The 13,339-nt window shown below is 38.7% G+C and overlaps 1 protein-coding gene across 6 annotated transcripts in view; it reads right to left on the reverse strand.

The window, feature by feature from the left end:
- The window catches only part of trps1 (trichorhinophalangeal syndrome I), a 141,600-nt gene that overhangs the window by 88,874 nt on the left and 39,387 nt on the right, over positions 1-13,339 (reverse strand). For all 6 annotated transcript variants that reach the window (XM_017696626.2, XM_037535496.1, XM_037535497.1 and 3 more), the window contains 2 exons: positions 9,382-9,963; positions 7,707-8,242 (listed from right to left, as the gene is read on the reverse strand). In XM_017696626.2, the coding sequence (XP_017552115.2) occupies positions 7,707-8,242; positions 9,382-9,963 (1,118 nt within the window). The remainder of the gene's footprint in view (positions 1-7,706; positions 8,243-9,381; positions 9,964-13,339) is intronic.

Consider the following 13,339-nt stretch of genomic DNA (forward strand, 5'->3'; position numbering starts at 1 on the left):
AAACACAAATATTTTCGCTGACCCCCAAACTGGGAATTGATCGTTGGCTTGTCTGGAGAGCAGCAGGGAGCATGCGTCTCGCAGGGCCAAGACACGTTTTGGTCGGCTGGCTCAAACGCACCTTGAAGACAACAACACAGCTTTGGCCCGTAGTCAGTCGAAACATGAAATGGATGTGGCATGTTTGTTGCAGTAGTTTTGTAGTAAAATGCTGTCCAAAATAATCGTATTTGTTCTCAAGTAAGTTTGAAAAGAGGTTCACTATCAACATTCAATGTATTAAAGTCTGAAACAGAAATTGACATTTCATCACATAATAGGTCAATTCTTGTTTTCTTGTCATCTTCCATCAAAATGGAATGACTTTTGCCTGCCTCTAAAATGTTCACCATGCACCAGCAGATGGGGAAAAATAACATTGGGTTATTTTTCTACCTGAACTTCCCTGATACAGTGATTCACTCAGAAACGTCACAACATAGAAGGAAAATGTGTTATTATTTCTGACTCACACTGACTTTAATGATATGAACTTTATATTATGCAGCTTAATGTTGCAAAATGAACTTGTGCTTGTTTTATATGCACTTGTTTCATTTTCTTTCTATGTGCTTAACTGTTCTTTAACAGTGTTCTTCCTGCACATTAGAAACACAACAGAGAAAAACAAGCTAATTCTATTACTATTTCATTTGAGGCTGAAATCGAATTTGTCTTGATTGATCTAAATACTCCACTTTAACAGGTGTCCATATGCAGTGTAATTCATTAGATGTGCTGTGGGCAATACTTTAAAGTTTTCACTTCAAAGAAACAAAATGTCTTGTCTTCAACCTTACTTCAAATATCTGCACTATCAAATAATTAAATTGTTTAGTATAGTAATTCAAGCTTATTCAACTATTTCTGAAATGTTTAGCTTCATTAAGCCCAAGTGAGCTGAGCATCTTGTCAACAGTCCATCCTGAGAATGTGGTGATAGCGCCTTAAACTCAGTGAGTGACAGCACTTGTGTTCTATCACTGTATAAGATGCACAAGGCTTCCTTTATTTTTGGCTGCACTGTGATTTTCCCCAAATGACTGTGTAAGTGCAACCTTGCCTTACACTCTTATTATTGCCTGATCTTTTTATGAAAGTGGGAATTATGCTCCTGTTCATGGGTTTGCTCATTCAAACATGTTATTCATGTATGTTTGCTGGTTTGACCCCAGCAAAAAACTGACAGTTCAGCATTGGATACCCCCTCATATACTGTAGGAAGTAGGCAGTGGTTATTTTATTTTCATGATGGAGCTCAACAATCCATATATGGGAAGATTTGGCTGGTAATATTAGTGAACTACTTAACTTATAAGTAAAGCGTTTGAAAATGACCAATTAGGGATATAGAGTACCCATACTGTAATGCATGCTAGGACTAGGCAGCAAGTCAATCTCTTTATGTCACCACTCTGTTAACTCCAGTACATTTTTATTGGGTTGGTAAGGGTGTGTAGGCATAGATGTGCCATATATATATATATATATATATATATATATATATATATATATATATATATATGTATATATGTGTGTGTGTGTGTGTGTGTGTGTGTATATATATATATATATATATATGTTGGTGGGAGGGAGGGAGTGAGGGGGAGAGCATTTATTTGTAAATCTTCATGTTTTGAGTATAGTATTAAATTAAATTAGTTTGTGAAAAAGGAAATGTATGAAACTTTGCCTTTGTTATATCATGTTCTTTACATATCAAGTAAATGCAATTACAGCACTGAGACATCCAGTAATTCAAGCTGAAGAGCAGAATAAATGACCGAAAAGCCACACTTTTAAGGTATAATCTTAACCTTACAGCACAGTGAAAAGCATTAAACTGAGGCAAGTATCCTATTTTGCCTGTTCTGAGGTGTAAAAAAGGGAATTACATATTACCTTCATGTTCATCATCTTTAAAGAGAATTTCTTTTCTTTATCTAATTAATAAAGCAGTACAATGTAGTAATGCAGCTATTCATCTAAATCATCTACAACATCATGTATAAGAACAGGACTGGTTAATATCTCAGAACTTCACTCTTTTTCCCCTCTTTCACTGCTTCTTCACAACGTTAGCTGGAGTATCACTTGGAGCATCAGGATTACAAACAGCATCTCAAGTGCTTGCAGTCCTGAAGGTGTAATTCACCTGTGTGGTTATCGTCAGCACCCGGCCATTTACAAGTGTTGTGTGGAGGAGTGTGTGTGTGTGTGTGTGTGTGTGTGTGTGTGTGTGTGTGTGTGTGTGTGTGTGTGGGTGGGTGGGCACTTGTGTGTGTACTGAAGCAAGTCTGATGCTAACTACATCTCAACAGTGTCAATTCTCTGTGTGTGCAATCAAAAACACTCAGCTGAAAATTCCTGCTGTAGTTGCCTCACTTTTGCATGGTGTCAAAACCACTTGAATTGATTTGGGGGGCAAAAAACATGAAAAAAAGTCCCCAGACCAATATCCATGCCAATAGCAGTATTGAGTGGCAGTAATTTAGGCTTTTGAAAATGAAAACCCCTTTAGCCATGCACCAGTGCACTCGCTCAATACTGCCATTTTACAGGACAGGAGTGGAGCTGCTCCGCTGAAGCTCAGCAGCGTGACGCGCCCCAGCCCCGTGACATCACACAGGAAATGGAAAGCTGGGCACAGCACAGACCCACCTGACCATCATACTTAGGGGAGAAGTGAGAATCCACTGAGGGGGAAGGATCGGGGGGTAGCAGAGACCTAGGTTTAAATTAAGATATCATAGGTACAGTTACTGGCCTTGGGTAAATACAATGCTCATCAAAAGTTTGGGGACACCTCCTCATCTCTGAAAATTTTCAAAGTAATCTTCACTTTTCAAAATTACTTTTCAATTAAATAAGAAAAAATAACTGCAGAGGTTTGCCAACAAGAAACAACTATTTGCTAAAACTTTGGGGATACTTTGCAACACTCAGCTTGATATTCAAAGTGTCTTTCTTGTTTTTTTTTATAGCTATTTTTCTTGTTAAAAGCACAGGCAAAAATCTTTTGCCCCAAACACTTGAAAGGTTTGAGTGCTGACTTCACAACATGAGGATGTGTAAGGAATAACACTATTCCCAAGGCAGCACTTTTGATAGTTGCTCTATTTTTGCAGATTGTTAAGAAAAAAACCTTTTCACATTAATGTGATTTGGAAGTAAAGGCACTTATGTCATGATGTTTTTTTTCTGACTGAAGGGTTTCTGAACTACACAGCTTAAGAAAATGGCTCATGAAGGGTTCTTCAGAAAAGCAAATGGCTCTATACAGCATCAGAAAGGGGTCTTCTATTGATAAGCTTGACATCATGACAATAGACCTACAATAGATTTTTTGGTGCTACATATAGAACCACAGAATCATAACACATTCTCCATCCATCTGAAGAACCATTTCACCATGCAAAGAATCATTTAAGCATGAAAAGGTTCTACATAGAACTCAAAGTTCTAAACAAATCTATTCTCTTTACTAAAGATTCCTTGAAGAACCATTTTCAAGAGTGTGGCCGTGTATGATGTTATTGTTTAATATTACTTTTCCTCACTCACTGCTGCATGTTGACGCAACTGAAACTCAGATGTTTGAGGCAGACAAAAATAACTATACTTGATCAAAGATTACAGAAAAAACAAGTATTCTGTCTCTTGATATGATTAACATAGCTAATGTTACCAGGTAAACACTAAAAAAGCAGAAAATTCTGCTTCAGCTTGCATCTAAAGTGGGGAAGAAGGGAAGAGGGAGTGTCAGTATTTAACAGCCATAGTATTCCTTTACTTATTTACACATTGAAATGAGACATGTGTAGTTTGGAATTAAAAAAAAGCAAATTGTGCATTATGTTTCAATTTGTAAGTGTGTTCAATTATATGCTCCATTTGTAAGTGTTTGTTGCACAACTCAGTCATTGTTTTGTACGTCAACTACTAGGTATGTTAACTCACATGCCTAAAACACATAAATCAGTCAGATACAGATTAAAGCTGCATAATAAAGCGTATGCTTATCATCATGATGAGTTCCAGCACATATTTAGCGACCGTGATGACAGAACAGATCAAATTACCTCACATACGCAGTGCTAGAGCAACATAATTGGACAGACGAGAGCGTTAGAAGCCCAATAAGTGCTTCCCTTTGCTGGACCCGAACGCTGCCTTCCATTCAGCTAAACAGCCATTTACAAAACACACGTATGCACAGCTCAAAGTCATCCTGAGCCACTAGCCTGTAAAATGACATCAAATGTGATGACTATTCTCACTCTCAGATCTCAGAGCTGTGTTTAAAATGTGTGAAACGGTTGTCATAACTAACTTACATCACTACAAGGAGCTTTTTAAGCATTAATTATATATTTAATCTTTTTGCGGGTTTATATAAAAACAATTCTATATACACAGCCCCATAAATAACTGTAGTTAATGGCACATCCAGTCATAGGCAGTCTACTTCATTCATAATTTAGTACATCTCATATCATTGTTGTGATACACACAGTAAATGCTAAACATGTTTTTGTTTTTTCTTAACAATGTAAAAGATTTTCTCACTGAGATTCAAATTCTATTCGTACAAAAACTTGCATATTCAAACAGTAAAAATAACTGTGTAACGGTTAAAATCCCAAAGCTGAGTTTAAATCTTTTTCTCTGGTGCAGTGTATGATATATTGGGCATGCTGTGGTTCGGGTGGGTGCGGGCCGGAGAAGGCTGCAGCATCAGTATCAGGTTCACGTTTGTGGTGGGTGGCTGGCTGGATGGAGAGCAAGGGTCAGTTCTCCACTCATAAATCTCCACTAAACCTGCAGCATGCAGAGGAACATGCTCACCATGCACATGAATACGCATAAAGGAAATATTCTGCTTTAGAGATTCACAGATCTGGACACTCACATTTCACATAAAGCATGAACGTAAACATCACTACAAAGTAACATACATGACTACACACTAATCCTGACAGTCAAATGCACACATTGAACTGGAATATACAAAAAAAATCATAGCAGGGCTGAAGAATGTTCGCAAGACTAGATTTATAGAGTACAGTACAAAAATCCAAGACCACTCTTCTCTTAATTTCTAAAGACATTTTTTCATATTTCTAAGGAGGTTATTCAGCTGCATGTGGAAGAGAAAGTCAAAGAAAAACAAGTGAAAAACAGAATTTTCTGAAATCAGAGATTAAAAACATATTAAAATGTATTAATTAATGCAGAAAATGCATCCAACTTCTAAGACTGAACTTTGAAGGTGTGGAAAAATGTCCATTTTAGATTTCTTTGAAAAAACCAAAGCAACTACAATATGCAGCAGTACGGTTATTTGTCCCTGCTGTGTGGCTTTTGTCATGCAGAGATGCAGCAGTGATAAGCACTTAAGCATTCACATGCACACGCACAAGCTCTGACACAGTCACTCGCACACACTATGTACATTATACACATAATTGAGGCTAAAGCAAAAACAAAGCAAAAAGCCCATGGGACTATGTGCATACATGACCATGCTCAGATGCTGTATAGTGTGAGGTGAAAAGGGTGGGGCCTCCAGGGAGGCTGAGCAGGTCGCATTTCTGCTCTCTCCTCCCTGGGCTACGGGCTCCGAATACAAACAGGGCCTTATTCAGCGCGCTGCATGCACCACCCGCAAACAGAGCCACTCCACTCAGCAGAGCCTGCTTCTGCGGCCACCTGAAACAACCAGCCCTGAGCAACACACACATAATCTGGCACTAGTCTGTATAACCTGGTCATATAATCATATAATTCACACCACGGTTGTTGTTTCTTTACTGATACCATTCTGAGGGAAACTGGTAACACTCTACTGTAGGCTACTGTTCATAAGGCTACATGACACCTAAATAAGTTTGTCATGACCACTAACATAACCCTACATAAATTTTTATGAATGCTTATCAATTATTACATACATGTGTGTGTATGTACAGACATCAATGTTTAAATGTGTGCATATGAAAAATGTATCTATTGCATGCAAAAATTTGTTGGGAGGTAAATAATTTATTGTGTGATAAATAAAGCAAGACGTCAGTGTGAGTAAACAAAAAAATGTGGTGTGTTTTACTATCAAACACACTGGGCACTGAGGTGGTGTGCTGTGTTTATGTAACATGTATATTTGATTTAGCAAAGTGCATTTCTCTTCCTGCCGCTTCTGCGCCAAACTCAGGCCCAGCACTGGTGCACTTAGCTCATTTCTATCAATAAATCAAACCACCACATGCCTGTGAAGTATGGCAGAAAATACCCAATAATTGAGATCTTATGTTGAGGTAATGCCTTGCAATGCTCGTCTTCAGTGGCAGCATTCACCGCACATCTAGTATGATGAAGAGGATTTCTATATAATGGTTTAAGTGTTTGCACACGGAAAACACACACATACACACACACACACATACACATTTGGCTTAAAGGCAAGCTAAATCAGAACCAAGGAAGGGAACATATTAAAGCAGAGTGATAGGATTACCTGGTGTTTAATGCTGTGTATTTATTCCACTGTGTTTCTTAATATAAGGCTTGATGCAACAGTGGAGGAAACCTGCTATCTATTTATGGGAAAGCAGCACTGCTGCATCACAACACACTAGATAATCAGGTAATGCATCATGTAATTACACACAGCACTGTGCAATAGTCACCCTTCATTTATTTAAAATCTGGTCAAAACTTTAGGTATTAGATATAAGATAATGCACTTGCATATGGAAGGGGTAGGTACAACGAAAACAGGCTTAAAAAAACAGGAGTTTCCAAAAACGAAATTGTAAAAAAATACAAAAAGCTTTCTTTTTTGACAGACAAGAAAGAGGAGAAAAAAATTCATCCTTTCACTTTGAGAAAGCTCAATGCTATGGGTCTAAAAGGATGTGTAGCTGTCCAGAAGCACTCTCTGAGAAGGCAGCAAAATAGAGAAAAACCATTTCCCTGCAGATTTCATTGAAAAACTGAAACCAAGTCTCCAGAAAAAAATGATAACTGCAATAAAGGCAAAGAGTGGACACACTACACACTGCAAAATCTTATATTCAGTTGTTGAGGCTTCAGTGTAACTCTCTGTTAAAAATAAGTTTTCAGTTTTTTTCCTGATGGTGAAAAATAACTTGAATAACACAATGGTTTCGACTGGAAATTAAATAAATGGGTGCTTTCATTACAATTTTATTGTAATTTCAGAAGTCTCAATTTTCTAGATTTACAGCCTGCAAAAGGGCACTGGTATCAATCTAATTAATTTCATTAATTTATAAATGGCCTCTCTCCAAGCCCTCTTCATCCCTCAGAATTAAACAAGCTATTTTTGTTAATTCACCTTTAAGATTGGTCTGAAATCATCAGGTGTGTCAGAAAAAATAACTAAATAAAATAACTAATCAGCTCCTTTCAGGTATCTGGCTAAACAGTAATACTTAGCATCACTCACTTAGCACGTTCAAGCGGTTTTCCCCACCAACACTTTCCTTTCCAATAACTTAACAGACTGTCTGCAGTCACTTCAACAGGAATAGAACAGGTGAACTAAAGCATTGTCGGCTAAATGGTCAGTGAGTACATGTCACAACCTCACAATTTATTTAAAAATTTACTCAGATGTAACCTAATCATCGCCATGATGTTACCTGTAGTGACGAAAAATCTCCTCCTCCACCTCGGTGTAGAAGTGGCACTTGGTGCAGGCGTACTCCCCCTGTTGGCCTCGCCCCTCCCCTGTCGTCTCCTCCTCAGCCTTCACATCCAGCAGGGTGTGGGGGGCATGGGCACTGTCGTAGTGCAGCAGCAGAAGGTCTATGTCGGTCGTGGCAAAGGGACACTGGTCGCATAGGTGGGTCACTGAGGCCCTTGCTGTTGGTGGGGGGGTGCTGCTGCCTCCGGCGGCAGTCAGCTGCAGCAGGAGCAGAGCGCAGTGTGAGCATGAACTCTTGCGGCAGGCGAAGGGATAGGAGATATCGCCCAGGTGCTTTTCTGGGCTGCAGAGGCCGCGGGGGCAGAATGGACAGTGCTTGATGGTGCACTTGTGGATGCTGTGAGCACGCTGGTAGTGGCGCAGGAGTGGCGCCACAACAATCACATCCGGACCGTGATTCATGGAATAGCGGAAGTCACAGAACTGGCAGTTGTAGCTGGTGACCACTGTGTCCGGCTCACCCTTCCCACCCTGGGTGAGACAATGTCAAAAACATGTAAAGTTGTCATTAAGCAAAGAACAGCGGTGGTTTAAACACATAAATGTATTGTGATTAATTGATTTGATTGGGCCAATTAAAGTAATAAAAAATTATATGTATATAATACATATCATCTATGACAATCACATTCAAAAAAGTATGCAAACTAAAATTTTATGGGCAACTTTGAACAAACAAACTAATACATACATACATACATACATAAATAAATAAATAAGAAACAAAACAGTTTTCCAGAAAATAATAATTTTCTATCATATTGAAATATTCTAATAAAATTAGGCTGAAATGTAAACGTACTATCACAATTTACTAAATTGTGTCCGAAAAAATCACATGGATTTACGTTACTATGCTGTTTAAGCGTCATGTGGAAAATAGTAAAAACAAGAAAGGCCTCCTACAGTTACAGTCAAAATTTTAGACACATCTACAAATCTACAAGCAGATGAGTCTGAGATTTGGAGTGAAACTAGTTCAAAATTAATGCCTGAGTTTATGTTCACTGTACTAGTTTGTTTTTTTGCTGTAATGTGACTCAGATCTGATGTTTTCAGAGCTGTGTGGACACACAAATCTCATCATTTTAATTCCGACCTGAGCCACTATCCGATTTGTGCAACCTTAATGTGAACAGATCAGACAGATCAGAATTATGTGCTTTTGTTCCACTGCACGTGCACCATCATATTCAGTGTTACAATGGCAGCAGCGCCAAACTGAAGTTAAACGCCTGTAAACGGTGGAAACAACTGAGAGCTGTTCATAGTTAATTATCTTCACAGCAAAGGCTCGTTCTGTTAATTGGTTTGCTGTTCATGACTCACGTGATTCATTCACATGACATTACTTACTGATTAGGATGTGCGCATATGGGCCATTTCAGGACGCCGATTTGTTCACATTAATGACAGATTTGAGTCACTTACATAAACAAGTGTGAACAGTCATGTTAGAGAGATCAGATCTGAGCAAAAAATCTAATTTGAGCAAAGAATCTTGTAATGTGAACATAGCTTGAGATTTAGTGCTGATGTGAGGCATTTATCGGCCCATGTTCTATGTGTATATAATCACATTTATTTTAATAAATCAATAAAATATGAACCTGGCAGTTGTAGCTGGTGACCATGCTGTCCGGGTCACCCTTCCCACACTGGTTCTCCTTCCTCCTGACATGGGCATCTCCTCTATCTTGTGATTTGCGTTCCCTCTCCCCAGGGCTTCCCTCTCGTACGGCTGCCTGGCCATGCCTCTTCTCATAGTGCTCCAACAGCCTGGAAGAGCCAGAGGCCTCACAACTGAAGCTGCAGTACTTGCACCAATAATAAGCTGCTGGTGTGTCCCCAGCAGGATGGCCTTGGGAGTCGGGAGGCTGGATGGGTACCGAGTAACCGGCCACAGAGTCGTCCTCTGCCCTGACTGCCACCCTGTCAGCCCAGGTCCCCTGATTCTCTGACCCCTGCCAGGACAAGCAGTTTCCCTTCCGCTCCGAGACCTTTTCTTCGGGGCTGGCAGGGGGAGGGTTTTTCATCTTGTTTGGGTGGGCGGCCAGGAAATGCTGCTCCAGCTCCACCGAGGAGCTGCCCATGTATGTGAAGTTGCAAAACTTGCAGCGGAAGTACTTGGTGTTGCCCTGGCAGTCCGGTGTCTTCCGGCCGATGCCTATGAAGGTGCCCGCTAACGTCACCTGAGAGAAGGTGGTGGCAGCAGAAAAAGGAGGAGGCGGAGGAGGGTGGAAGAAAGAGAGAAAATGAGACAGAAATGGAGCACAAATGATCCATGAGTTTAGAAGTGCAGAGAAATAAGGAGAAATATGATGGCTCTGACATTATGTGACAGACAACAGATGGATAGTTTTCAATAACGTTCCAAATCCGGCGGCGGAAGATGGCGGTTATCTCAGCACAAAGGCAAATTACGCTTCTTTTAATGTTTTTATTACTTTTCCGTCGCGAGACTTTGAAAAGCATTCAGTGCGCGGGTGGAGAAATGGGAACTCTGCAGAACACAGCTTAGGAATAAAGCAACAGTGCATGAAAAGGCAAAATGGCAGCGTTCAGTTGTATTATACACAGCTGCTGAAAATGGGATGAATAAAATGAGGAGTGCTGAAATGATCATCACAAGATAATGCTTTCGCATATGTGTACACTCTAAAGCTAACTGCTGATTTCTTAACTCCAATGAAGAAGAGGTTAGCCAAACTCATGATGAACTTAAGCCAGAAATTAAGCAATTTTTTGCCAAAACGATCAGCACATCAACTGTTCCAGATCTGAATGCTAAATGCAGTGTCCCAGACTGTAAGTTCTGTTTTAGGTTCAATCTCCTCACTGAAAATGACAGCAATGTTGAATAATGTATAAAATAAAGTTTGAATAAAATTGCAGCTCTTGCAATTTGAAAATTTACATTCGAATTAATTTTTCAGGCCTAGTGTTTAGCTGAAAAAAGAAGAATAGCTTGCATAAATGTTTATGTGATAACTTATCACTTCAATAATTAATATACTAATTTAAATTACACTAGAAAATTGCAAACTTGACATTAAATGATTCATCTTTTAGCCGTAGTGTTGAGCTGAAAAAAGAAGAAGAACTTGCACAAATGTTTGTGATAACTTATTACTTCAATAATTAATATATTAATTTAAATTACACTAAAAAATTGCAAATTTTACATAAAATGATTAATCTTTTAGCCCTAGTGTTTAGCTGAAAAAAGAAGAAGAAAGAAAATATTTTCACCTCAAGATAGAATTAATGACAAAACACCATCAATAACTTGTACAAATGTAATGACTTATTATAACTTTATCACATAGTCTATTAATTTAGTAACTGGACCTGAATAAATAAAATAAGTACTGGACTTCTGATAACCGACAAAGAATAACAAACACAACTAATCAAAAAAAACATACCCTCTAAACAGCTATATTTTTATGAGGCACTTACAATTAACTTAACTTTTAGGGAAACAACTTCTCTTGCTCCTGCCATGCATTACAAAGGCATACAATGTACATACATATACAGAACATTGTGCTAGCAGTGACAGACTGCTGAAGCCCAAAGTCAGGGCCCTTCATTCTCATATGCACCAAGAAAATCCACTGTCAGGATCTAAACAAAACACTCCTGGTATTTCTCCCCCACCAGCAGCCCTACAGCTATATGCTCAGTAGCTGATTAAACAAATCACCCCCACTTGTACTTTGCTACAGACTCTTAATTCCAAACATTCATGTTAAGAAAACTAATCTGATGTCTGGACAGAGCCCACTACCAAATGTATTGCAGTTATTCATTTGCTAAGGTTTAATTGAGATAAAACAGACTCACTTTCTTCCTAAAACTCCAGCTAAAAATAGCGCTGTCTTTGTACTTGATAACAGACAGGTTTGTTCAAATTTCTGCCATTGCTGAGAGTTTATGAGCATTATCTCAGATGTGAAGCAACATAAGTTATACAAATGTCCAGCAGTACAGACACTGTCGCTGTTTCCAAGAGAAAACCCTCTCAGAACTGAAGAAGATCTGGGCTTTCCACTCTTCTTGTCTTATTTGTACAAAGCTTCAGGCATTTACAGATGACTTCTAGCTTCCTCAGATGTATAACATGCCTTGAGGACATGAACGGCACAGTTGTCTCTCAATATTTGTTAGGAAAAAAAGTCAAAAAGGAAAAAGTATTTCCGAGAAATAATATGTGTGTAAGAATTTAAAATATCATCACATAAGATAGCAAAAAAATCTCCATGATATAGAAACAAATGCATTCAAATTATTTTGAAGCCCTAATAAACTTGCTGAAAAAAAATGCATGGGGGCAAAGTCTCGCTGCCTTCAGAAGGAGAGTAACATTAAAGTCATTATGACACAGAAAAAAGACATTATGGCCTGTTGGTCTGAGCCACTGCCAAATGGGCCCAGCATGGCAAAAGCCAAATGCCTCCAAAAGCAGCTCATTCTGAAGGAACATTGGAGTTAAATACGCCAGCTGAATTGTAAACACGACATTGTTGAAGCCGAGAGTGAAACCACAGTGAAAGCTGGGCAGATAAATAGCTATGACATCTGTTCATTACCCATCATTTAAAATAAATCGACTACCCTGTTTTTACTGGCTCCCTTCGCCTGACGCCCCCACGCTCCCCCCGCCCCCCCCTTTTCATTGGGTAAATGAGAAATCGCAGTCTTCGATATTACTGCATGGAAAATTCCACTGCGAATGAATACTGAATAAAGATTCATTATTCCTCTTTTTTTAAGGTTTATACAGTATAATGACAATTTGTGGCTCTGGATGTTGAATTGAAAAAGATCGAAGGCAAAGTAGTAGGGGAAAAAAAAGCTTAAGGAGTTTTCTGCATAATACATAGTTTGTCAGCATATTCAAGCTGCTTGTTAAAGAATGTAGAAAGGTGAACAAATGCTTTGGCAGCAGTTCAAAACAGCTTCTTAAAATCACTCTCATTTATTTCAGTTATTGTGATAAGTAGGTTACAATATGCAATTACTTTCACTTTGCTAGATGAGAATATAAATACCTATATAAACATATAAATCATATCCAGTCAAAAGTTTGGACACAGCGGATGAAATGCATGTTTTCCTTAATTTTCAACAAATTCTGTGCGACAATTCTTAAATGCCTGAAATTATTATTAAGACAAATGAGAGTTGCTGCCTGTGAAGTTAACCTTTAAAACAATCATTTTAAATATGTCTGAATCCTCTACTCTACATTTCATCAGCCAGCAGTGTAAGTCTCAGTATATGCAGAACTTGCATCTCATGAAAGTGCTTGAGAGAACGCCAAGAGTGAGTAAAGCTGTACTAAAACAAAGGGCAGCTATTCTGAAAAATCTAAAATATGCTTAACCCTTTTTTGCCATTGCATAATTATTCTAAGATGTGGAGTCCTTCTGTAAGCAGGTGTGTACAAGCTTATAACTAGTCCTGGACATGCAGTCAATGGTAGTAAAGTGTTAAGAAGGGATAAGACAAAGACAGCACTTAAATCAAGTAAAAGCTCTTTAAACAGGAAGGCAAAATTAG

Source organism: Pygocentrus nattereri, chromosome 27 (assembly GCF_015220715.1).
Source record: "Pygocentrus nattereri isolate fPygNat1 chromosome 27, fPygNat1.pri, whole genome shotgun sequence".
Classification (NCBI taxonomy): domain Eukaryota; kingdom Metazoa; phylum Chordata; class Actinopteri; order Characiformes; family Serrasalmidae; genus Pygocentrus; species Pygocentrus nattereri.